At 43.3% G+C, this 26,988-nt stretch overlaps 2 protein-coding genes and 1 non-coding gene across 7 annotated transcripts in view; 2 read left to right on the forward strand and 1 right to left on the reverse strand.

Annotated features, from left to right (window-relative positions):
• LOC105499605 (homeobox and leucine zipper encoding) overlaps positions 1-8,365 on the forward strand; it is a 25,484-nt gene extending 17,119 nt beyond the window's left edge. For all 3 annotated transcript variants that reach the window (XM_071100434.1, XM_011772306.3, XM_011772307.3), the window contains one exon: positions 6,668-8,365. In XM_071100434.1, the coding sequence (XP_070956535.1) occupies positions 6,668-8,277 (1,610 nt within the window). In that variant the 3' untranslated portion in view covers positions 8,278-8,365. The remainder of the gene's footprint in view (positions 1-6,667) is intronic.
• Positions 8,366-10,452: 2,087 nt separating this feature from the next.
• LOC105499608 (ring finger protein 212B) overlaps positions 10,453-26,988 on the reverse strand; it is a 37,327-nt gene continuing 20,791 nt past the window's right edge. Inside the window, exons 5-15 of one of the 3 annotated variants that reach the window (XM_011772310.2) lie at positions 25,776-25,891; positions 24,490-24,550; positions 23,745-23,773; positions 21,134-21,180; positions 20,874-20,916; positions 19,277-19,337; positions 18,841-18,889; positions 15,219-15,258; positions 14,225-14,322; positions 12,876-12,937; positions 10,453-11,037 (exon numbers count right to left, since the gene is read on the reverse strand). In XM_011772310.2, the coding sequence (XP_011770612.1) occupies positions 10,969-11,037; positions 12,876-12,937; positions 14,225-14,322; positions 15,219-15,258; positions 18,841-18,889; positions 19,277-19,337; positions 20,874-20,916; positions 21,134-21,180; positions 23,745-23,773; positions 24,490-24,550; positions 25,776-25,891 (675 nt within the window). In that variant the 3' untranslated portion in view covers positions 10,453-10,968. The remainder of the gene's footprint in view (positions 11,038-12,875; positions 12,938-14,224; positions 14,323-15,218; positions 15,259-18,840; positions 18,890-19,276; positions 19,338-20,873; positions 20,917-21,133; positions 21,181-23,744; positions 23,774-24,489; positions 24,551-25,775; positions 25,892-26,988) is intronic. The other 2 variants (XM_011772312.2, XM_011772311.2) reach the window with 2 other exon arrangements.
• On the forward strand, positions 24,869-24,971 carry LOC112423235 (U6 spliceosomal RNA). The gene has a single exon (XR_003013714.2). It is a non-coding gene; the product is annotated as a U6 spliceosomal RNA (small nuclear RNA).

Consider the following 26,988-nt stretch of genomic DNA (forward strand, 5'->3'; position numbering starts at 1 on the left):
TGCGTATAGTACACCAAATATGTTGTTTTCAGTACTGTATGTTACACTGAAATATCAAGCTGATGCCGAGAATGTGAAGGACATCAAGCCACATAAATGAAAGTAAAATGCTTCCTTACAACTGTTAATACTTATAAATGTGCCTGCCTTATATTCCCATCTGGCAGTATTCATCATCCTCACGCTGGACTGCTTTGTTCCTCATGCTTTATTTTCCTTATCTCTAAAGTGTTATTGTGTCTTTATATAATAGGACGCAAATGAGGTTAAGTAGATGTCAAGCGTTACCATCATAAAGTATTCTCCAACTTGGATTTGATGGTGTTCCCGGTGGGCCACAGTTTCTAAATACTAGTTTAGCACCTGGCCATGCAAGCAGTGCCTCCCAGGCCATTTCAGCTGTGTCCTGAATGAACCTGAAAGGGCAAAGGTGGAACTATCACATAGGCAACTGACATACCAATCACAAAGGATCCAAATTATGGAAGCAATTCTAAAGCAGTGGTTTTCATACATTTTTTTAAGCAATAAATACATTCTGAAATTGTATTTAAACCCCAAAATATAAAAAGCATAGAATCATAGATACACTGGTTTCCTCATCACTAGCTAGAATTAGGGCTCTGCAAAAATAGATTGAAAACAGTGATTTTTTTTTTTTTTTTTTTGAGACGGAGTCTTGCTCTGTCACCCAGGCTGGAGTGCAGTGGCCGGATCTCAGCTCACTGCAAGCTCCGCCTCCCGGGTTTACGCCATTCTCCTGCCTCAGCCTCCCGAGTAGCTGGGACTACAGGCGCCCGCCACCTTGCCCGGCTATTTTTTTTGTATTTTTTAGTAGACACGGGGTTTCACCGTGTTAGCCGGGATCGTCTCTCGATCTCCTGACCTCGTGATCCGCCCGTCTCGGCCTCCCAAAGTGCTGGGATTACAGGCTTGAGCCACCGCGCCCGGCCTCGAAAACAGTGATTTTTAAATGATTCAGTCTTTGTCCCAGTTACCCCATTGTCTAGGAGGAGCATTACTTTACATCAAAATCACCTCCATGAAGTTAAAGTCATGATAAAAGCTGCTATTTACTGAGCCCTTACTTTGTTCTAGTTACAATGTCAAGTGCACTTTTTCATTTAGTAATAAACTTGCTGGGTAGGTGCTTTTTTGCTTTTCTCTTTTTTTTTTTTTTTTGAGACAGGGTCTCTTTCTGTCACCCAGACTGTGGTGCAGTGCACAATCTTGGCTCACTGCAACCTCCACCTCCCGGGCTCAAGCAATCCTCCCACCTCAGCCTCCCAAGTAGCTAGGACTACAGTTGCACCACCATGCCCAGCTAATATTTTGTATTATTATTATTATTATTATTTGTAGAGACAGTTTCACCATGTTGCCCAGGCTGGTCTCAAACTCCTGGGCTCAAACCATCTGCCCACCTTGGCCTCCCAAGGTGGTGATATTACAGGCGTGAGCCACTGCACTTGGCCCAAGGTGCTTTTTTTTCTGATGAGAAACTAAGGCTTAGAGGAGTTAAATAACTGCCCAAGGACAAGCAGCATTCTAGAAAGTGTAGTTGCATCAATTTGTCTCACCCTGGACATCCATCCCCTAACAGTTGCTCTATGCCCTGCCTATGCATAACACCTAGCACATAGTACTATTACGTACTCTCTGCACTGTTACTTTGTTACATAGGAGGAAACCAGGCTCATGTAAGTTAAGTAACTTGCCTGAGATCACATAGCTGATAAGTGGCAGAACCGGGATTCAAACTTAGAGGCTGGCCTTATCGAAGAATTTATATTTCTACCCGTCATGCCATGCTGCCTCCATTGACCCTCTTAAGGGGCTCTTCAAGCAGTATTGCTTTCAGGGTCTGCATGGCCTCAGTTGGTTAGATTTGCTTGTTAAAAGGAAATGGTGACATGTATTAAAATGTTCCTGAATTTAAAAAATCATGGTGTACAATCCTTGCTACCACATTGCTCTAAATTTATGGACTTGAGGTTTATTTTTGCAATTCATCATGTAGCATTTACATAGGAATCCTGTCCTATCCTTAGCAGATCAGGAGTAATACTTAAAAACACAGATGGAAGGCTGGGCCCAGTGTTTCATGCTTGAAATCCCAGCACTTTGGGAGGCTAAGGCAGGCAGATCACGAGGTCAGGAGATCGAGACCATCCTGGCCAACATGGTGAAACCCTGTCTCTACTAAAATACAAAAAGTTAGCTGGGCGTGGTGGCACGTGCCTGTAGTCCCAGCTACTCAGGAGGCTGAGGCAGGAGAATCACTTGAACCCGGGAGGCGGAGGTTGCAGTGAGCCGAGATCGTGCCACTGCATTCCAGCCTGGTGACAGAGCAAGACTCCGTCTCCAAATAAAATAAAATAAAAACAGATGGGATTCCCCTAAGAGTAAAGGGTGATGGATGTGTTAAAGGGTCTCTAGTGCCCACGCAGGAAGCTGAGTTAAAAATTGTCAACAGAATATTCTGGGAAATAACTGAGCAGTTATTTCAGGAAAGAAGCACAGTCAAGGGCTATCCCTGCAGTCCCCATACCCATAACCCTGGGAGCAGTGTGCTGCTGGGTAGCTTGCAGGAGCTACTTACAATTTATAATGAGCCTATCCACCTGGTCTTGAGGAGAAAGCTGGGCTGAAAAGATAAGCACAGGAGACCTTCTGCCCTGTGTAGAGGGGGCTGTTAGTGACTGAGGGAGCTCTCTGGGCTCCCTGGGGAGAAGCTGAGCTGTTGGAAGAGACAAAGGCTGGGGGAGGGGATAACCTTTGTTCCAAGGCTGACTTGGAGGAGGAAACATTCCCCTCTCCATTTTCACATGATATAAAGGGGTAGGGGAGTGAGCCTCATTTATCCCAGATCTCTGACCCACATCTCTCATCCAACCAAGAGATGGAAAAAATAAAGCTATGAGACTTGGGCTTAGGGCTTAAAGGTACTGTCAATCACCTTCCCCCAACACTCCACCACCAAGAAGGGAAAGAAAAAAGGGGGGCTGGGCAGAGGACAGTGCTGTCCTACCTTCCAGATATTCATCAGTTGTATTCCCAATCTATTGCTCCACATTCTAAATATAATTATAAATTGTTAGCAGCCAAAGAGTTAGTAACAAGCCAGGGACAATGGTGTGCACCTGTAGTTCCAACTACTCAGGAGGCTGAGGCAGGAGGGTCACTTGATCCCAGGAATTCGAGGCTATAGTGCATTATCATTGCACCTATGCATAGCACACCAGCCTGGGCAACATAACGAGACCTTGTCTCTAAAAAAAAAATAGTGGCTGGGCGCGGTGGCTCATGCCTGTAATCCCAGCACTTTAGGAGGCCAAGGCAGGTGAATCACCTGAGGTCAGGAGTTCGAGACCAGCCTGGCCAACAGAGCATTAGATAGGAGTTCTAAATTTCTCTTCAAAGAATCAATATATCAGTATGTTCAATTCTCTGCCTTCTACTTTTAAACTTAACTTCCTTGTAAAGCAACCTTTTTCGATCACCTGTTCCACCCTGACCCATTCTGATTGCCTGCTCCACCCTAACTCATTTCGATTACCTGCTCCACCCTGACTCATTCCGATTACCTGCTCCACCCTGACTCATTCCGATTACCTGCCCCATCCTGACTCATTCTGATTACCTGCTCCACCCTGCCTCATTCCAATTACCTGCTCCACCCTGACTCATTCTCCACCCTGACTCATTCCGATTTCCTGCTCTGCCATAACCAAACCACTCACCCGGTCACTCTCTTTAAATTAGCCAATCGGAATTAGTTTAGTCTGTGCGGTCTAACCCTAGCCAATAGGGGAATGACAGCAGCAGGGGCCACGTGTGTCAGGGGTAAGAACCCCTTCTCGGCCGGGCGCGGTGGCTCAAGCCTGTAATCCCAGCACTTTGGGAGGCCGAGGCGGGTGGATCACGAGGTCAGGAGATCGAGACCATCCTGGCTAACATGGTGAAACCCCGTCTCTACTAAAAATACAAAAAACTAGCCGGGCGTGGTGGCGGGCGCCTGTAGTCCCAGCTACTGGGAGGCTGAGGCGGGAGAATGGCGTGAACCCAGGAGGTGGAGCTTGCAGTGAGCTTGCAGTGTCGTGCCACTGCACTCCAGCCTGGGCGACAGAGCGAGACTCCGTCTCAAAAAAAAAAAAAAAAAAAAAAAGAACCCCTTCTCCTCCCTTGTCCAGGTGTGTGCTCACCATTACTCCATCTGTGAGGGCACACCCTTCTATAGAAGTAAATTGCCCTGCTGAGAAGAAAAAAAAAAAGAAAATTTTATATTCGATTGCTATTTCTTTTGTGGCACCGAAACCTTATTTATAACAATAGTGAAACCTCGTCTCTACTAAAAATACAAAAATTAGCTGGGCATCATGGTGCACGCTTGTAATTCCAGCTACTCGGGAGGCTGAGGCAGGAGAATTGCTTGAACTCGGGAGGTGGAGGTTGCAATGAGCCAAGATCGCGCCACTGCACACCAGCCTGGGTGACAAAAGACTCTGTCTCAAAAAAAAAAAAAAAAAAATAGTTATTAACAGTTCTGGCCAGGGGCCGTGGCTCAGGCCTGTAATCCCAGCACTTTGGGAGGCTGAGGCCAGTGGATCACTTGAGGTCAGGAGTTCGAGACCATCCTGGTTAACATGGTGAAACCTCATCTCTACTAAAAATACAAAATGTAATAGGGCATGGTGGCGCACGCCTGTAGTCCCAGCTACTCGGGAAGTTGAGGCACAAGAATCACTTGAACCCAGGAGGCAGAGGCTGCAGTGAGCTGAGATCATGTCACTGCACTCCAGTCTAGGCAACAGAGCGAGACCCTCCCTGCTCAAAAAAACAAAACAAAATAAAACAAAAAAAAACAGTTCTCAGGGCCAGGTGCAGTGGCTCACTCCAGTAATCTCAGCACTTTGGGAGGCTGAGGTGGGAGGATCACTTGAGTTTGAGACCAGCCTAGGCAACATAGTGAGACCCTGTCTACAAAAAATTTTAAGATTAGCCAGATATGGCTGCATATACCTGTAGTCCTAGCTACTTGGGAGGCTGAGGTGGGAGGATTGCTTGAGCCTAAGAGTTCAAAGCTGCAATGAGCCATGATCACGCCACCACACTCCAGCCTATGCAACAGAGTGAGACCCTGTCTCTTGAAAAAACAAAAACAAAAATGTACACACACACACAAACAAGTTGAAATTATTGCTCCTCTTGTTTTTGTGGTTGAGTCTTCACTGTGTGATTCTTGTTCCATGAATTTAGAAGGTGAGAGTTGGTGGATAGCTTCTAGAAGTGGGTTTGAATAGGAAAGATGAAGGCTGTATCAGAGCTATGATGGTGCCACTGCACTCCAGCCTGGGTGGCCTGGGTGACAGAGCAATATTATCTCTTAAAAAAAAAACAAAACCCCACCAGCTGGCTGTGGTGACTCATACCTGTAATCCTAGCACTTTGGGAGGCCAGAGGCAGGTGGATCACGAGGTCAGGAGTTCAAGACCAGCCTGGCCAAGATGGTGAAACCCCATCTCTACTAAAAATACAAAAAGTAGCCAGGCGTGGTGGTGGGCACCTGTAATCCCAGTTACTCGGAAGGCTGAGGCAGAGAATTGCTTGAACCCGGGAGTGGAGGTTGCAGTGAGCCAAGATCGTGCCACTGCACTCCAGCCTGGCAACAGAGCGAGACTCAGTCTCAAACACACACACACACACACACACAAACACACACACACACACTAAAAAAAAACTGTATCAGGATCAGTTTTCCTTCTTAACCTCTAAAGACAGATTTTTTTTTTTTTTTTTTTTTTTTTTTTTTTTGAGACGGAGTCTTACCCTGTGACCCAGGCTGGAGTGCAATGGCACTGATCTCGGCTTACTGCAACCTCCACCTCCTGGATTCAGATGATTCTCCTGCCTCAGCCTCCTGAGTAGCTGGGATTACAGGCACTCACCGCCATGTCCAGCTAATTTTTGTATTTTTAGTAGAGACGGGGTTTCACCATGTTGGGCAGGATGGTCTCGATCTCCTGACCTTGTGATCCTCCCGCCTTGGCCTCCCAAAGTGCTGGGATTACAGGCATGAGCCACCGTACCCGGCCTTTTTTTGTTTGTTTTAGATAGGGTCTCACTCTATCACCCAGGCTGGAGTGCAGTGGTGCAAGCATAGCTCACTGCAGCCTCGACCTCCCAGGCTCAAGCAGTCCTCCTGCCTCAGCCTCCCAAGTTGTTGGGACTACAGGCACGAACCACCATGCCCAGCTGATTTTTAAATTTTTTGTAGTCTCACCATGTTGCCCAAGCTGGTATCAAACCCCTGGGCTCAAGCAATCCCTCTCACCTAGGCCTCCTGAAGTGCTGGGATTACAGGTATGAGCCACCATGACTGGCTTTAAAGACAGATTTTTTTCTTGGAACAACACTCACCAGTCATGTGACTTGGGGTAATTTAACATCTATGGACTTTAGTCCACAGAAAATCAGAATTAAAGCAGGGTCTGATGACTTGTTTATGAAAATTAAATAAGAAACTGTTGAAGCACTTAAAAAGCAATACAACATGATGCAAATAGAAACTTAATTGTTTTGGTGTCCAGCAGTTAGTTTGGTAGAAATTGAGCAATGTGTCAGAAGAGGAGACCCAGTGATTGAGCTGTTTCTTTTCTTATTACAGCTATCTCTGAAGGGCACAAATCAGAAAGCACCATGCCTCCTAATAAAGAGGCCAGCGGTCTCAGTAGTTCACCAGCGGGGCTCATCTGCCTCCCTCCAATCTCTGAGGAGCTACAGCTTGTGTGGACCCAAGCAGCCCAGACCAGTGAGCTAGACAGCAATGAACACCTGCTAAAAACCTTCAGCTACTTTCCCTATCCCAGCCTAGCAGACATTGCCCTTCTCTGCCTACGTTACGGGTTGCAGATGGAGAAAGTCAAGACTTGGTTTATGGCCCAGCGCCTCCGCTGTGGTATTAGCTGGTCATCTGAAGAAATAGAAGAAACTCGAGCCCGAGTAGTCTACCGTCGGGACCAACTCCATTTCAAATCCCTTCTCTCTTTTACTCATCATGCAGGACGGCCCCCAGAGGAGGTGCCTCCTCCTCCAATGCCAGCTCCAGAACAAGTTGGTATTGGAATAGGTCCTCCGTCTCTTAGCAAGCCCACCCAGACGAAAGGATTAAAGGTAGAGCCTGAGGAGTCCTCTCAGATGCCACCACTGCCACAGAGTCACCAGAAATTAAAGGAGTCCCTGATGACACCTGGCAGTGGAGCATTCCCCCACCAATCAGATTTTTGGCAACATCGTCAAAGCAGTGGCTTCTCAAAGGAGCAGGCAGGCAGGGGTCCCAACCAATCACATGGCATAGGAACTGCTTCCTGGAACCACTCCACAACTGTCCCCCCACCACAAGCTCGGGATAAACCCCCACCAATTGCATTAATTGCCAGTAGTTGTAAGGAGGAGTCAGCATCTAGTGTTACTCCCTCTTCTTCCTCTACCTCCTCTTCTTCTTTCCAGGTACTGGCTAATGGAGCTACTGCCACCTCTAAACCCCTCCAGCCATTAGGCTGTATCCCACAGTCAGTGTCACCCAGTGAACAGGCATTACCCCCACATCTGGAACCAGCCTGGCCCCAAGGGCTACGGCATAATTCAGTACCAGGTAGGGTTGGCCCCACAGAGTACCTTTCCCCAGATATGCAACGCCAGCGAAAGACCAAGCGCAAAACCAAAGAGCAGCTGGCTATCCTCAAATCCTTTTTTTTACAGTGCCAATGGGCACGGCGTGAGGATTACCAAAAGTTAGAACAGATCACTGGTTTACCTCGGCCTGAGATCATTCAGTGGTTTGGTGACACACGTTATGCCTTGAAGCATGGGCAACTAAAATGGTTTCGGGACAACGCAGTACCTGGTGCCCCTAGTTTCCAAGATCTAGCAATTCCTACACCACCACCATCAACCCGCTCCTTGAATGAAAGGGCTGAGACATCACCTCTGCCGATCCCTCCACCCCCACCGGATATACAACCCTTGGAGAGGTACTGGGCAGCCCACCAACAGCTACGGGAAACTGATATCCCTCAATTGAGTCAGGCATCAAGGCTTAGCACCCAGCAGGTACTGGATTGGTTTGACTCTCGATTACCTCAGCCAGCTGAGGTGGTAGTTTGTCTAGATGAAGAAGAGGAAGAGGAGGAGGAAGAACTGCTAGAAGGTGATGAGGAAGAAGAGGAGGAGGAGGAAGATGATGATGATGATGATGATGTGATCATACAAGACTGAGTGGGGAGCTGGGGGAGGGGAGGTCTGTTATGAAAAGATGAAACAACTTAGTAACTGTTTAAACAAAGAAACCACATTTTTAAAATTACCTTGTGGCAGAGAACTAAAAAGCTTTGTGTTCTTCAGGGTGGGTGGCAGGGGAATATAGTGAGGGTGGACCAGGGAGAATGACCATAGGGCACTAAGTAAGGCTGGGATTGGATCAGCAGAAATCCAGAGCTCTAACCTTAGTGTAGAAAGTGCTAAGGATCTGGGGAAACCATGGGCTGGCAAACTGCTCTTGCTCACCTCGTGTCTGCTGTTCTTTTCCCTTAGTGTACTATAGAGAGGCCAGACATTGGCTCCACCACTCCAGGAGGATTGGAAAGGAGGAGTAAAGGATTCTGATTTGATTGATGATTCCAGTGCATCCCCAATCCCACCATCTTACCTGGAATATAAGGCTGCCTTGCACCCCGTTTCTGAGCACAAGTCTGTGCATGATGCAACTGACTCTTACTTTTTTTCTTAATAACTGATCATTTCCTAGACAACCAAGATTCTCAGTAAGTCCCAATCTCATCACAAATATTAATATTTCCTTTTCCTCATACCAACTTGACTATGTTTCACCTGCTTCATGACTAAATCACAGGTGGCAGAATATTTTCGGGGTTTTTTTTTTTTTTTTTTTTTTTTTTTGAGATGGAGTCTTGCTCTGTCACCCAGGCTGGAGTGCAGTGACGCAATCTCAGCTCACTGCAAGCTCTGCCTCCCGGGTTCATGCCATTCTCCTGCCTCAGCCTCCCAAGTAGCTGGCGCCCACCACCATACCCGGCTAATTTTTTTACATTTTTAGTAGAGATGGGGTTTCACCGTGTTAGCCAGGATGGTCTTGATCTCCTGACCTCGTGATCTGCCCGCCTCAGTCTCCCGAAGTGCTGGGATTACAGGCGTGAGCCACTGTACCCGGCTATTTTCAGTTCTTATGCTGGGACCACTTTGCTTTGTAGTTTTTTCTTTCTTTCCAAAATCCTCACTCTGTTCACTGTTTGTCTCAGGGTAAATCTTCCCCCACCGAGCTTGTGAAAAACTTTAATAATTGGGTAGAGAATAATTTAGAATGGATATTTATTGGAGGTGGTAATTAGGGAAGATGTCGTTTTAAAAAGTAGAACTGTGTTACAAAGGGGTGAAAGAGGGAATAGTTTCCCCTTGTTGAAGGACAGTGGAGGTAGGTTCCAGGTTTGGTTTTACAAACCTGATAACTACCTCCTGTCCAACTTGACAGAGACTAAATTTTCATCTTTTTGCTGTCAATTTGTTTCTGAAAAAGAGACTTTTTCCCTCTCTTTATAGGATCTGTCTTAGGGACAGAGGGACCATCGTCTTTAAGTGAATTAATTATTGATGTTTTAGAATGGTTTTCATCAGTTGGGATCAGCTATATGGCAAATAGGTATCATCAATGAGTTAACCATCTAAAAATAAAAGAGTGGAAGCCCTAGAATGCTAGAACAATAATAAAAAGGCCAAAAATAAAATTGTTTCTCTCTCATCCACTTTGCCACTCCTATGGTTTAGGGATTAATGGAACCAAATCCATTAACATTCTAACTCAGCATACTTTTAATTTATTGTTTTGAGGGGCAGGACTTATTGAGGTAAATTAAAAGAAGAATAAAAACTTTAAAAGGAAGTAGTTCAGCATCTGTCACCAGCCAGGTTGTTTCTCAGCCATCAAATGATAATGACTGAAATTTCTGAGGCTTCAGGAGTAACAGAGATACAACAATCTTGGAGGTAACTGCATTTGCTACAGGACAGGCTCTTGCCTAAAAGAGAAGGTGTCTAGAAATGCCTTTAAAATAAATTCAGAGTACCAGAAAGGGTATAGGGCTCCTAATTCAGATACAAGGTCATTCCCAAGAGCTAATTTATTTCTGGCAGATGCCTGCTATTTTCTGTTTTCCCAGTATTTTTGCTTAAGGCCAACTTGTGAGTGGCTAACCTATTTAATTCCTCATTTCTGCCTTTTAGTACCCAAAGTAGAATACATGTTTGATCTCAGTGGTAGTGTTGTTTGCCCATTCCACCATTCTAGAACTTGTAATAGTGATAGAATTGTAGCAATAAAAGGGTGTCGTCTTAATTTTACTATCTATATACTAAACTGAAAATCAGTGTCTCCAACAGTTGTTTTCAATAGAAAGGAAAATTAGCATTTAATAGTAACTAAGCATAGAGGAAACAATAGGCAAATAGAAAATGTATAATAAGGACAAAGAACAGAGATGTTACTTGTTAACATTGGCAATGTGACAGTATATCCATAGCTAAAAATGAAATCCAGAAATGAAACAGTGATGAGTATATGATCCATCACAATCCCCATTCCCAACTCCCAACCAAGCATGATGCCAATAATTATTTTTATGACCTTTGTTTCAAATTGTAGGAAATGAGGGGAGCTACCAAGGTCTTCTGGAAGAGCTATAAACATCTTCCTGAAGCACTAGCCTTTTGTAAGACCTGACCACTGTCCTGGGAGGTGATAAGGGTGAATAGGGTAAAGATGGAGGGAGCATAAGGTATAGAGTGAAACTAGGAAACAATGTAGGGATAAATTTTCCAGGGCCATCACCCCTAATGGGTACTGGAGGCTACAGTCCATCCTTCAGCAGTATGTATAGATCAGACCTTGAAGATGATCTATCTGGAAGTGGTCCATGCTTCTCTCCCACTGGGTAATCCCATCTGCCTCTGTTGTTGGTAGAGAGTCTGCAGCAGAGGACAAAAAGGTAGATGTGGGTGTTTATAACAACAAAAAGGGCAAGAAAGTCTCTCTGAACTCATTGTATAAAGCTTATCGAGACAGACACCACTGCTTTTGCTTCCCCATAGTTTTCTTCATTGCATGATAACTAGTTTTTCCAAACTAGGATTTACTACATCTAATGTGACAGTCTCTGGAACATTTCAGTGGCTATGGTGATAATAATAAGGATGAATATTTGAAAATTATTTTGGAAAATCTGGGACATATGACTACCACACCCAGAGATGACTACCAGGGAGGCAGAGTACTTAGGCCTCTGAGGAGGTGGCATTTCCTTCAATAACTTTAAAATTTTTTCACATTTTTAAACAATACATAGAATAGTATAATGAACTCATGTGCCCATTGTCCATCTTTAACAAATAATTCGTGGCCAATCTTTTATTTCTACTCTCCCACTGTCCCTCCCTACTAAATTAGGGATGCAAACCCCAGACATCATTTGACTTTTCATCCATAAATAGTATGCATCTATAAAAGTGAATGGCTATTTTTAAAAACATAACTACAATATCATCATACCAAAAACTCTCCAATATTAACAATTATTTAATATCAAATGTCCAATAGATAATTTTGTTAAACTGTCTCATGAATTGTTTTTTTTTTTTTTTATTTTTTTTTCTACAGCTTGTTTCAGTCAAGATCCAGTTAGGGGCCAAATATTTGTAGACGGTTTATTGAGCTTTTAAGTATTTTTTCCTCTGTAGGTTAATCCCTCCATTTGTGAGGATCTTAGGGAGGACTGTTATTTCCCCAGTGTTGCCTCTTAAGGCTTAGACCCTAATTTCTTACTGATGAAAATAAAAGGGCATCTTGGAATATGGGAGCAAAATATATACCTACCTTAGTATGAAGGAACTGTCCCTGGGGACACCAGGAGCTTGGAGTGAAAAAAGGGCCTAAATATGCTCAAAATCCAAGCCATTAAAAAAAAAAAAAAAAAAAAAAGGCAAGACTGGACTTTTATTTTTTTATTTTTATTTATTTATTTATTTTTGAGATGGAGTCTCGCTCTGTTTACCCAGGCACTGGAGTGCAGTGGCATGATCTCAGCTCACTGCAACCTCCGCCCCCCAGGTTCAAGCAGTTCTCCTGTCTCAGCCTCTCTTGTAGCTGAGATTACAGGTGCCTGCCACCGCACCCAGCTAATTTTTGTATTTTCAGTAGAGATGGGGTTTTACCATATTGGTCAGGGTGGTCTCTAACTCCTGACCTCAGGTTATCCACCCGCCTCGGCCTCCCAAAGTGCTGAGATTACTGGCGTGAGCCACCGCCCCCGGTGACTTTTCATTTAACAGAACTCTTTACAAACCTTTCCTTGTTACCATGCCCTTTTCCTTTTGTTACTGGAATCGGAATCATAGTCCCATAAATTTATAAAATATTACTCTAGCTGTCTCTGGAGAAGTAAATGTGGTTTTTCCTAGTTCAAGTAGTACCTCTACCCAAAAGATATATGTCATAGAAAATACTTGATTGTGGAACTACTGAAAATGTCAGTGTGTCCACACTTATTTCACCCTGGCCAAGACCTCTCAGTTTAAAGCCTCTCACTAGCATGTGACTTCATTTTAAAACCCCAAACCAGGAAGCTAATCCAACAGTAGGATAAAATCTAGAATTGAAACCATTCTGGAAGGTTGTGAACATACAGTTACCAGAGTTGAAACTCATATCATTTTTCACTGGTTATATTCCACTACCCTGAGGCATTTAGTGTGCAGGCCTAACCATGTGAGATTTTATGCACAGACAAGTTAGACTAGCCAGGTCTCACCTGCAGGACTGGAAGCTGGAAACTAGGAAGACTCTCTAGTGTGGTTCTGCTCTCCCTCTGAGCTGAAGGATAGAATGGAACAGTGAAAGATGACTTCCTTGGGCAGTTTCTCGGCGGTGTTACTTGTGGGTCAGGGTAACGAGGTAGTTCTTTTTTTTTTTTTTTAATTTTTTATTTTTTTTTGAGATGGAGTCTCGCTCTGTCGCCCAGGCTGGAGTGCAGTGGCTGGATCTCAGCTCACTGCAAGCTCCGCCTACTGGGTTCACGCCATTCTCCTGCCTCAGCCTCTGGAGTAGCTGGGACTACAGGCACCTGCCACCTCACCCGGCTAGTTTTTTGTATTTTTTTTAGTAGAGACGGGGTTTCACCGTGTTAGCCAGGATGGTCTCGATCTCCTGACCTCGTGATCCGCCCGTCTCGGCCTCCCAAAGTGCTGGGATTACAGGCTTGAGCCACTGTGCCCGGCCACGAGGTAGTTCTTAAAGGAACACTACTCAGAAGGGAAACACAATTATCAATTTAAGAAATGGGTTATAAAGTCTGTTCTTTTCCTGTGAGGACCAGGTACTGGCAGAGGTCTGAGATTTAACTATGAGTGGAAAGATAGGCAATATAAAGATTTAGGTGAGCTATGGAAGATGGCAGCCTCTTTTTTTTTTTTTTTTTTTTTTTGGGACGGAGTCTCGCTCTGTAGCCCAGGCTGGAGTGCAGTGGCCGGATCTCAGCTCACTGCAAGCTCCGCCTCCCGGGTTCACGCCATTCTCCTGCCTCAGCCTCCCGAGTAGCTGGGACTACAGGCGCCCGCCACCTCGCCCGGCTAGTTTTTTTTTTTTATTTCTTAGTAGAGACGGGGTTTCACCGTGTTATCCAGGATGGTCTCGATCTCCTGACCTCGTGATCCACCCGTCTCGGCCTCCCAAAGTGCTGGGATTACAGGCTTGAGCCACCGCGCCCGGCTGATGGCAGCCTCTTAACAAGAGGACTGGTGGTACCACCTTTACTGAAAAAGATGCAGAGAAGAATGGATATTGGCCTTATAATCCTCAGAACTGAGTGCCCAGCATTTTCAATATAGGGACTTTTGAGAAGCCAGTTTAGTCCTACAGGCCAACCTTCTGGCTAAACAGTAGGACTCGACTGGTGACAGGATGAGTGCTAACCAGGCAAAACCCAGAGTCTCCCTTCACTCTGAAGAAAATGGGATGGCTCTTAAAGAATATTAAGGAGCCAACTAGAGACAATGCTCTTTGGGGGGCAAACCTCAACATCTTGTCATCTTGAAAATCTTCAGTTTAGTATATGTGTCTATAGTTGAAGCTCCATTCCTTTGGAAATGTTATTTAACTTACCAAAATTGTTGGGGGTGAGGACTCTTGTGTGGCCTGAATGCCCATTTGGGGATGGTCTGAAAGAAAAAATCCCCTGTCCAGAGGAGGCAGATGAAGGTCTAAGGAAAGGAAATAAAAGCATCAGCAGAGAAAAGGAAAGGTAAAAGTAAAAATAAAAAGCATATATAATGGAAGAGCCTATACAGTTAGGCCAGAGAGGAAAAAAATCCCCTGCTTGCAACTGAAGATAATTTTTTTGTTTTTGGAGACAGGGTCTCACTCTGTTACCCAGGTTGGAGTGCAGTAGTATGATCATGGCTCACTGCAGCCTTGACTTCCTAAACTCAAGCAATCCTCCTGTCTTAGCCTCCCAAGTAGCGGGGACCACTGGCATACACCCACCAAGCCCGGGTAATTAGGTCTCGCTTTGTTGCTCAGGCTGGTCTCCAACACCTGGGCTTAAGCAATCCTCCCACCTTGGGCTCCCTAAGTGCTGGAATTACAGGTGGGAGCCACTACCTGGCCAAAATACAGTAATTTGGATGTATATTAAACACAGTGCTATCCAACTTCCTTTTTGCTTATAAGGCACATTATAAACTTCAGTGGTACAAGCCAGTGGAGAAGTAGCCCCAGGACTGCTGGCAGAGTTCTGTTGTTTTTGTTTGTTTTTTTGAGACATTGTCTCACTCTGTCACCCAGGCTGCAGGGTAGTGACACCATCTCAGCTCACTGCAACCTCCACCTCCCGGATTCAGCAATTCTCCTGCCTCAGCCTCCTGAGTAGCTGAGATTACAGGCATTTGCCACCACTCCCGGCTAATTTTTGTACTTTTAGTAGAGACGGGGTTTTGCCATGTTGGCCATGCTGGTCTCGAACTCCTGACCTCACGTGATCCACCCTCCTCGGCCTCCCAAAGTGCTGGGATTACAGGCGTGAGCCACTGCACCAAGCCTGCTGGCAGAGTTTAAGTGTGAACACATCCCAAGAAAAAGGAAGCGCAGTGTTACTCACCTATAAGATAGGCTGTGAGTTGAAGCTGGTGAAGGGGTTTCTGGAAAGCATAAAAATAAGCCTATGAGATCACCCATGAACTGGAGAAGAGATTCAGGTATACTTGGGGCCAGGGCAAAGGAAATGGAGATAAAAGATTTTTAGTATATACGTTAGGGTTGGGGGCTAATGCCAAGTGAAAAAGCTCACAAATCACATAGCAGTATCTCTTATAGGTGCTTTCCTCTCCCTTTCATGAGTCTGTGGACTGAGATCCCTCACTGCCTTCATGTGCTCTAATGTATCTGTGCCTTGGCTTCCCCTCTAAGATGGAAATCACCAGAAAGAATGGGTAAAGACAAAAATTAGTTACGAGTGACATCAACAAAAATGGCAGAGCAAAGACCTCCAAAAATTTCCTCCTCCATAAAAGCAATGAGAAAATTGGCATAATGGTCAGAATCAACTTCTTCAGAAATCTGGAAATTAACAAAGGGCTTGTAGTAATCTGGAGAATGTTTATTCAAGAAAAATAGCAGAATGTTAGTAAAAACAGCAAGGTTTGTGGCATTTTAACTTGCTTTATTGCCATTTCTCCTTCTCTGGCTCCATGGTAGCCTTGAAAACCAACAGGGCACACTCATGGTGAAAACCACAGTCTGGCAGTCACTAGAGGGGATGGAACAGGGTTGGAGCTTTTTGAAGGACTCATTCCCAGAGAATTGTTATAATTTAACCTGTCTAGTGGTTCCCTGGAAGACCCCACTTTCAAGGTTGTCTTTGACAGCACCAGGATTTGGAGCTCAAGTTCACCAGGACTTGGAGCTCAGAGCTTACCAAGTGCAGAAAAACCTTTCTCCAGTCTGTTGAAAACAATTAGAAGCACTTGTTTGGCTGCCTAAGGAGATAAATATCAGCTGGGACAAACAAAAGGCTAATCAAAAAGCATGACATATAGAAAACAAATAACAAAATGCAGAAATCAGTCCTTCCTTATCTGTAATTACACTAAATGTAAATGAATTAAAAGGCAGAAACTGGCAGAACAGATGAAAGAAAAAACAAGTCCAACTATACACAGTCTACAGGAGACTCACTTTGGATTCAAAGATGCATATAGGTTGAAAGGAGAAGGATGAAAAAATATATTCCATGCAAAAAACAGTGAACAAAAGAGTGGCTATACTAATATCAGACAAAATAGACTTTAAGACAAAATTGTTGGGCCATGCATCGTGGCTCATGCCTGTAATCCCAGCACTTTGGGAGGCCAAAGCCGGCAGATCACTTGAGGCCAGGAGTTTGAGACCAGCCTAGCCAACATGGTGAAACCTCGTCTCTACTAAAAATACAAAAATTAGCCATGCGTGGTGGCACATGCCTGTAATCCCAGCTACTCAAGAGGCTGAGGCACGAGAATCGCTTGAAGCTGGGAGAAGAGGTTGCAGTGAGCCGAGATTTTGCCACTGCACTCTCCAAGAGGAGAGTGAGACTCTGTCTCAAAAAAAAAAAAAAGTTACAAGAGACAGAGGCATTAAATAATGATAAAGGGGTCCATTTATATCAAGAAGAGAAACATTTATATATGCATCTAACAATAGAGTCCTAAAATACATTAAGCAAAAATTGAGAATTGAAGAGAAAATAAGACAATTTGACAATAATAAGGACTGGCATGGTTGCTCATGCCTATAATCCCAGCACTTTGGGAGCTGAGGCAGGAGTATCGCTTGAGCCCAGGAATTCAAGACCAGCCAGAGCAGAACAGGGAGACCTCATTTCTACAAAGACAAGAAAATTGAAATAAAAAATCTAGCCAGGTGTGGTGGCACATGCCTTTTGTTCTAGCTACTCAGGAGGCTGAAGTGGGACTATCGCTTGAGCGTGGGAGGTGGAGGCTGCAGTGAGGCACAATTGTGCCACTACACTCCAGCATCAGCAACAGAGCGAGACTCTGTCTCAAAAAAACAAGAAAACAAAAAACCAAAAACCACAATAATAGTTGTTGACTTTAATACCCCACTTTCAATAATGGACAGAACAACTGGACTGGATCAGCAAGGAAAGGAAACAGAAGCGTACTAATTGAACAACACGATATACTAACTAAACCTAGCAGACTCTATAGAATACACCACCCAAAAATAGTAGAATATACATTCTTCCCATACACATGGAGCATTCTCCAGGATGGACCACATGTTATGTCATAAATTTAAAAGGATTTAAATTACTGAAAGTCAAAATCAATAACAGGAGGAAATTTGGGAACTTCACATATGTGTAGATATTAAACAACACATTGATAAACAACCAATGGGTCCAAAAAACAAAAATCACGAGGGACACTAAAAAATACTTTGGAATGGGATGGGGCGTGGTGGCTCATGCCTGTAATCCCAACTTTTTGGCAGGCTGAGGTGGGCAGATCACCTGAGGTGAGGAGTTGGAGACCAGCCTGATCAACATGGTGAAACGCCATCTCTACTAAAAATACAAAAATTAGCCAAGTGTGGTGGCGTGAGCCTGTAGTCCCAGCTACTTGGGAGGGTGAACGCAGGAGGTGGAGGTGGCAGTGAGCTGATAAGGCGCCACTGCACTCCAGTCTGGGCGACAGAGTGAGACTCCACCTCAAAAAACAAACAAACAAACTTTGGAATGAATGAAAACAAAACACAGCATGCCAAATGTTATAGGATGCAGTGAAAGCAGTGCTACAGTGAAATTTATGACTGGAAACATCAATAGTAAAAAAGATCTCAGATCAATAATCGAACCTTCCACCTTAAGAAACTAGAAAAAGAAGTAAATCCAAAATAATGAGAAGGAAACTGACTAAACCAGAAGTAAATGAAACAGAAAATAGAAAAAATAATACAGACTCTCAACAAAACGAATTCTTTGAAATGATTGACCAAAAAAAAAAAAAAAGAGGAAAATACTCAAATTACTAAAATTAAGAATGAAAAAGAGAACATTGTTGTTACTAACCTGAGAGAAATAAATTGTCTAGAACATCTATGTTTTTCAAAGGAGTGGGAGATTTCAAATGTGGGAGATTTAGTGGGAGACTATTTGGAGAATTAAAGAAAAGATATTTGGGAATTTCAAATGATTTCTTGTGAAAGTCCTCTCTGATACATATTCTTTAGGTACTGGTTAATGCCCTTGAAAATGGTAACAACAGTAATAATTTTAAGGGGCTTTAGGTAAGAAATTAAGTAAGCAGACCCAAAATATTCCTTCACTGGAATATTTTTATGTTTAAAACACAGTAAAGAAGCCAGATACCCTTCAGGCCAACAATCGGCATCTTGTGAACCTTCTTTTTATACTTAGCTTATAATGCCATCTTGTGGCAATTCAAAAAAATCCAAGTCAATTTTACTGAAAAGTTATCCTCCATCTCCTAACCAGAGGTTTTCAATGAGTTTCTATCACTCAAATCTTTATTTTCCCCTTATTAGTTGGAAAACAAAAATATCATTATTTGAAAAATTTGTAATGTATGTATGGATACATGGAATCACTGTCTGGAAAAAAAACAAGTGAAATGGCATTATATTATGCATAGAAAACCAGAAATCTGCAGATCTCTGCATAGAGTAGGTTGATTTCTGACACCCTTTTCCCCCCACCTCACCATTATAAGAGTCTCTGGGAGTTCTCCGTCCCTGCAGACCTCTGCTTCCCTGATAGACAAATAATAAGCATCAATTAATAAATATATCTCAGTTATCTGGCTTCCCTATTCCCTATTTATCTATAGCTACACATTCAAGCATATATTGTTCTACTACAGTGGGCATACTAGTCTAAGAAAGATCCATACTTCACTCCTTCCAAAATGAACACCATGGACATTGTTGATTCAGTCCTTAAACACTTTCACTATTTCCACCCCTATTTATTCTCTGTCAGTTTCTAACATCAGGTCTCCATTGCCAGAAGAAAATAGGGTCCAGTAAGACATCAGATAATTTATGCCAAAACCAATATAAATTTAAGTTCTTGATAAATCTTTGCTTTCATTTAGCATTAGAAACTTCAATCTGAAAGATAAGGTGAACATTACTTACTTGTCCCAAGCCACCAAAGCCAGCCTCTCTATAAGGAATAGATTCCGCTGAGGAGGACCGACTGTATAAGGTGAAACAAAAAGAAAAAAAAGGTAAAAACCTAGTTTTACTTGTTATTGTTGTTGTTTTTTTGTTTTTGTGTTTTTCAGACACAGTCTCGCTCTGTTGCCCAGGCTAGAGCACAATGGCATAAGCTTAGCTCACTGCAACCTCCACATCCTGGGTTCAAGTGATTCTCATGCCTCAGCCTCCCAAGTTTAGCTAGGACTACAGGCGTGTACCACCATGCCTGGCTAACTTTTGTATTTTTAGTAGAGACTGAGTTTCACCATGTTGGCCAGGTTGGTCTCGAACTCTTGACCTCAAGTGATCCACTCGCCTTGGCCTCCCAAAGTGCTAGGATTACAGGCATGAGCTACTGTGCCCAGCCTCAAAAAAAACCTAGCTTTATATGTTATTAGAACACAGAACACTTGTCGTTTTTTGGGGAAGGGGCATATGCCACTAATAGAAAGTCTCCGAAGCTGGATTGATGCGAGGAAAACACCTTCCCCTTCTAGTTCTGAGAGACTTCCTCTTGGCTCCCAGAAGGAGGGATTCCCTGACTTTGACACACATGGCCACCTTGGCACAAAAGCCTTGTGGTATTAAAAAACAAATTCGTTTTTATGTCCTCTTCTCCCTTTCCATCTTTCAGCATAGACTTAACTCCCTTAAGCCCAGACATCTGTTGGAACCTGACCCCCAGTCATTGATTACCAGTTTGTCAGGCAATCTGGACTTTCCAGTGATGCCACTGAGATGGCATCTGTCAAAAGAGCAGTGGTTCCATTTCTAGATTGTGGATCCTCAGATAAATTCTGCCATTTTCTTTTTTTTTTTTTGAGACGGAGTCTCACTCTGTCACCCAGGCTGGAGTGCAGTGGCGCGATCTCGGCTCACTGCAAGCTCCGCCTCCCGGGTTCACGCCATTCTCCTGCCTCAGCCTCCCGAGTAGCTGGGACTACAGGCGCCCGCCACCTCGCCCGGCTAATTTTTTGTATTTTTTTTAGTAGAGACGGGGTTTCACCGTGTTAGCCAGGATGGTCTCGATCTCCTGACCTCGTGATCCACCCGTCTCGGCCTCCCAAAGTGCTGGGATTACAGGCTTGAGCCACCGCGCCCGGCCAAATTCTGCCATTTTCATTTCACTTCCTGAAAGTCAGGGTTGGCTTGTGAAAAGTTGTTAAACAATATGCTAAATGTGAAACGTCAACCCTCACTCTAAACTTTCCCTGTTCAGAGCATGAGATGAAGATTTCATTGGGATTTATAGTGGCTTTCTGATTTTTGGTAGTCCATTGAAGAAGGGAGTTTGAAAGTTGTTGTATACTGTTAATGATTGTCTGCCCATGTCCTGCCTGAAATATCATGATCATTTATGGATAGTATCTTTAATAAAGCTGGATACAGTTTGGCACAGGAAAAAAAAACAAACCCTAGCTTTAAACTTCTACATAGACCTAAAATTTTATCAGTCCCAATCTGAGCTACAACTAGATATTTCTTTTATCTTCCAACTTTTGCCAACAGTTTTAATGTTGCTGTGTGAGCTTACCTGACCACTTGACTGCTATGCTGGAAACTGGGCCGTGGGGTAACTGAAAGAGAATAAACTACAGAATAAAAAAATTGCCATCAATCGTGCACCTGCCTTGCCTGGCCAATTTGTTGCGCATGATTATCTGGTGATATACTGTTTTCATATTCTACATAAAGTTAGGAAGATCACATTATTGTCTCTGAGAGGAAACCATCTTCTACATAAGGAAAGGATATTCATCTCACACAGATATTTAGGGGAAAAGTGTTCTCCACCTGACTGTGATGGGGAAGTAATGCCCACTGGTCGAGGTGTGGTTGACCTGCAAGGAAAAAAAAAGAGGCGGCTCTAATCTCTCTGGGCAGAGGTTAAGTGCAACTTTAGAGGATCAATCAGATCACTGTTTATAGAAATAATAGCTTCCTCTCTGAGCACAAACTGCTTACTCTCATGTATCATAGGTAGCATCCTGAAATATGGAAGCAAAGTTTCCACATAAAACCCCTTGCTTTCCAACTCCCTAATTGGAGCTTTCTCCACCTCTGTGTTGCCTATAATAGAACCTTTAAAGTACACCTTTCTTCCCTCCTCAGTGCCTTATCAAGTACTCTCAACCATACATCTATCCACCCATTCATACATCCCTCCATTGTCTCATCCACCTTAAGAAACTAGAAAAAGAACTAAACCCAAAATAACCAGAAAGAAGGATGCCATCCAACGAGCATATATTTGGGTCTATATTTCCTAGATCCTGAGATTACAAAAATACCTAGAATAACTGAGAGGCTTACAGGCTAGTGGGAGAGATTAAAAAAAAAAAATCAGAGCAGTGTTTAAGTGTTGTAATGGGCTTATCAGAAGAACAGAAGGACAAAACAACACTAGACGGTAGCTTCTATGAATGTAGGACCGTGTCTTTTTAATCCATAATGCAGGGCTGATATTAAAATATATATAAATATATATACACACACATATATATATATAGATTTTTTTTAATTGTTTGTTTTGAGACAGAGTCTCGCTCTGTCACCCAGGCTGGAGTGCAGTGGGTGATCTCCGCTCACTGCAAGCTCTGCCTCCCAGGTTCACACCATTCTCCCGCCTCAGCCTCCTGAGCAGCTGGGACTACAGGTGTCCGCCACCACACCCGGCTAATTTTGTTTTTGTATTTTTAGTAGAGACAGGGTTTCACCATGTTAGCCAGGATGGTTTCAATCTCCTGATTTCATGATCCGCCTGCCTCCGCCTCCCAAAGTGCTGGAATTACAGGCGTGAGCCACCATGCCCGGCCGATACTAAAAATATGTTTTAAGAGTTGGTAGATGGCCGGGCCGGTGGCTCAAGCCTGTAATCCCAGCACTTTGGGAGGCCGAGACGGGCGGATCATGAGGTCAGGAGATCGAAACCATCCTGGCTAACACGGTGAAACCCCGTCTCTACTAAAAAAATACAAAAAACTAGCTGGGCGAGGTGGCGGGCGCCTGTAGTCCCAGCTACACGGGAGGCTGAGGCAGGAGAATGGCGTAAACCTGGGAGGCGGAGCTTGCAGTGAGCTGAGATTGGGCCACTGCACTCCAGCCTGGGCGACAGAGCGAGACTCCGTCTCAAAAAAAAAAAAAAAAGTTGGCCGGGCGCAGTGGCTCAAGCCTGTAATCCCAGCACTTTGGGAGGCCAAGACGGGCGGATCACGAGGTCAGGAGATCGAGACCATCCTGGCTAACAAGGTGAAACCCCGTCTCTACTAAAAAATACAAAAAACTAGCCCGGCGAGGTGGCGGGCGCCTGTAGTCCCAGCTACTCGGGAGGCTGAGGCAGGAGAATGGCGTAAACCCGGGAGGCGGAGCTTGCAGTGAGCTGAGATCCGGCCACTGCACCCCAGCCTGGGCGACAGAGCAAGACTCTGTCTCAAAAAAAAAAAAAAGCGTTGGTAGAGCATATATATCACTAATTAGAAAGGACCGGTAGCATATATCCAGCCCATAACATAGTACCTGATAAACAGTAGGCACTTAATATTTACTGAATGAATGAATAGACCATCTAATTCCACCTAATGCAGTCTTCACAGAGGAAATGACTGAGTTGAATTTTTAAGGATGAGTAGTGTAAAAAGTAAAGTAGAGGTTCCTCTTTAAAGGCTTTCCTCTTCGTCTAATTAGGAATAAACAGTAACTTCCCTTAAAAGCAAAATTTATTTAAAGACCTGTACTAACATTCTTAAATATCTGCTAGCCGTAATAAAGAAATCAATATACTTTATGTTCTTAACTGCCACAACTTAGCCTAAATATTTGCCCTGGTACACTTACATTGGTCCAAGCAAGCGTTAGGTTATAGCCTGTTCCTTCCTTATTTGAAGATGTTTTTACCTTTCTCAGCATTCCACAAGTTACTTCCTCCTTCCTTGGTTCTCCTCTACCTTTGCCTCTTTTAAAAAGTTCTAAGTTGTTAGCCAATCGGAACACATACAGAATGTGAGGTCCCGTTCCAGCCAATGGAAACCGGACACAGCAGTAAGGTAGATGCGTCAGGTTATAAATGACCCTGTCTCCTTTGTTCAGTGTAATCTTGCTGGCGAGTGTACCCTTTCTGCAGGAAGTAAAAATGTCCTTGCTGAGTAAATTAAATTTATGTTCAAATGCTATTTCTTTATGGCACTGAGGAACCAGCATTTCAAACAGTAGTATTTCATAAGATGACAGTCAAGGGTGAGCATTATAATTAAGATTTTACTTCGGCACTTTCAATAACTCTTTCTTGCAGAAGTGAAAGCCAAATGCATTAACCATTTTCTCTCTCTCAGAGTTCACACAGCCAGGAGTCAAGAAAGAACAGGAGTTTTCAGGGGGTTGGGTTAGTATGGGAGCTGATAAAACTGACCTGCTTCCTTGGTACCGACTTGGAGATTCCTATAGGTGAAAAAACCAGGAGTGAAGAAGGCTACAACTGAGGATCCTAATCAACAGATCTTCAGTCTTACTTGCTAGCTAACTAAGCTCAGTGCCCCTTAGTCATGGTTGCTAAGATTCCCAGTAGGAGGGAAAGTAGCAGCAGTATTTCCTTAGGATATTATTAGCTTTGAGGAGATAAAATTTTAGTTCTTTGTAAGAGTGCATAGGGAATCCCATAGACTAACATAAGTGGGGAAATATGGAGTCTCTGGGGAGAGAAAGGAAAATGACACACTACAATGTGCTAGAATAATTACAGGAGTGGGATCAATAGGAAAATTATATAAATACACAGAATATTCTTAGGAAGAAAAACTATTTAGGAAGTAGAGTGTGATGCAGAGGAAGCGTCCTGAGGTGTCTTGAGTTTCTTGAAGAGAAATTTTTAAGTTGCAACAGCTGTTTCTTCTATAAGAGAACTTTCCAACTCACTGATGTTCATGACTCACTGATGTTCAGGAATGGGTTACAAGTGTGCTATAAGTTGATCCTTTCTGTCCCCCAAGGTCTGCTGAGACCTCATCCATTTACTGTAGAGCGCTTATTGTACAAATATCAATTTCTGTGTGTGCCATGATGAGAAAAAGATTAGGAAACACTATTCTATATAATCAGCTAGATAGATGAGAAAAGTAAGAGAGAAAATAATAATAAGGAAAATCTATTTCATTCACCTTTAGAATGGCTAGAAATTTCTTCAGTTCTCCATTCTCCTTCCTTAAGACTGACAATTCTCTAGGCAAAAGATGGAACCAATCAGCTGCAGCAAATCAGGGATTAAAAACCTGATTTTTTTATTATTATAACTATTAACATTTAGTTAATACTTATTGAGAAATGCTTGCAGCTATACAAGCTATTTCTATCAGGAATTTGGTGATTCAAGGAGACAATGGCAGGGTTTTGATAATGAGAACAATTAGGTGGACAAAATAAGCAATTACTTGGTATGATTTCAGGGGAATTTGCAAAGAATTCCATTTCCTCCCCCACACACACACACCCCTCGCCTGCTGATGTCTAAAAATTTTTATCAAGGATTCCATCTTGTGGTTGCTTTGGCAGCACATACACTAAAATTGGAACAATACAGAGAAGATTAACATGGCCCCCAAAGAAAGTTAACATGTAAATGCTTGAAGCATTCCATAAAATAATAATAATAATAATAATAATAATAATAATAATAAACTTTGAAAGAAGAGAAAAAAGGATTCCAGACCAGCTTGGACAATATGGAGAGACTCCTCTCGACAACAACAAAAAAAAATACAAAAATTAGCCAGGCATGGTGGCGTGCACTTGTAGTCGCAGCTACTTGGGAGGCTGAGGTGAGAGGATCACTTGAGCCCAGGAGATTGAGGCTACAAGGAGTGTTATCGGTGTGAATCAGCTATATCTGACTTCTCAAGGAAGCAGATTTTTTTTTGTTTTAGTTTTTGAGACAGTGTCTCACTTTTTCACCCAGGCTGGAGTGTAGTGGTGTGATCATAGCTCACTGTAACTCAGACTCCTGGGCTCAAAGGATCCTCCAGCCTCAGCCCAAGTAGCTGGGACTATAGGTGTGAACCACCATGTCTGGCTAATTTTTTATTTAAAAACTTTTTTTTTTTTTTTAGAGTCTCGCTATGTTGGCCAGGCTGGCCTCCTGGCCTCAAGTGATCCTCCTGCTTCGGCCACCCAAAGTGCTGGGATTACAGGTGTGAGCCACTGCACCTGGCCTGGGAAACAGTTTTTGATACCGGGAAATAGAAGAGGAAAACTATAAAGTGAGGAGAGCCTCTGGAGGGAAGAAAGAAAAAAATGGAGATTCAGGGGATCAAAAATTCTATACCCGATTTTCCCAAACAAACAAATACATATGGAGCAATTTCCAGGTTTTGCAAACACAAGGAAATAAAGACTGTCACTTCTTAGAAAGAAAAAAAAAAGCTCTCTTGTGATTTGATATGTTACTTACTTGTCCTGGCTGACCAGTGCCTGCTGTGCCTCCTGCATGGCTGTTTCTAACTTTGTAATTCTATGCTTATAAAAGGCGATGAGGAGATCTGTTTGTTTCTTCTGGAAACTCCACACCTACTAGGGAAAAACAAGCCTTTGACATACTCTCCCATAACTCCTTTCCCTTCACTTCTGGCAACAAAGGGAAAGCCATCAAATCACACTTTATTATACTGCTCATTTTCTTCTAGAACATCTGGCCTAATAAACAACATCCCAGAACTAGAGAGCTCAGCACTTATTTCCAGGATACTAGCCTTCTAGTGTCTTTTTTTTTTTTTTTTTTTTTTTTTTTTTTTGAGACAGAGTTTTGCTATTGTTGCCCAGGCTGGAGTGCAATGGTGTGATCTCAGCTCACCGTAACCTCTGCCTCCCGGGTTCAAGCTATTCTCCTGCCTCAGTCTCCTGAGTAGCTGGGATTACAGGCATGTGCTACCACACCCAGCTAATTTTGTATTTTTAGTAGAGACAGGGTTTCTCCATGTTGGTCAGGCTAGTCTCAAACTCCCAACCTCAGGTGATCTGCCCACCTCAGCCTCCCAAAGTGTTGGGATTACAGGCGTAAGCCACCACACCCGGCCCCTTCTACTATCTTAATGAGAATATTCTACCATAGCAGAATGACCCTTTAAAAATATGGTTTTGCGTCCCGTGCAAGAAGAGAGATTTTTTTAAAAACTGTTTTTCGAGCTTAGAATTGGTTCTAACTTGTCAACTATTAGTTTGGATCAGCTTCCACATTCATAGCTATTACAGAGCCTTAGTGACCAATTTACTTTCCCTAAAGACACCTACACAGAGTCACCTGCAGGCTGCTTATGCTGCTATAGGAAAGGGTGGAGAGGCACAGAAGGAGATTAACTATGCTTGAATTTTTTTTCTGGGCATGCACACATAATTTTATCTTTTGCCTCACTTTACCATTTGCTATACTGATGTGTCTATCATGGGATTGCTGAATCAGATGAAAAGTTAATATTTAGAAAGTGTTTTAGCTTTGTCAGGCTCTACTTTTGAGTACACAGCAGTATTTATGTCTCATCTGCTTCCTCCCTGTTCAGACTATAAACCCTCTTTTGTCTAGGGTCCTTTCCTAGATCTTGGTACTCTTCTCATAAACTTTTTGTTCTCAATTTTCAAATTGCTCTTGCCACCTTACTAAAGAATTGTAC

This window comes from Macaca nemestrina, chromosome 7 (genome assembly GCF_043159975.1).
Source record: "Macaca nemestrina isolate mMacNem1 chromosome 7, mMacNem.hap1, whole genome shotgun sequence".
NCBI lineage: Eukaryota > Metazoa > Chordata > Mammalia > Primates > Cercopithecidae > Macaca > Macaca nemestrina.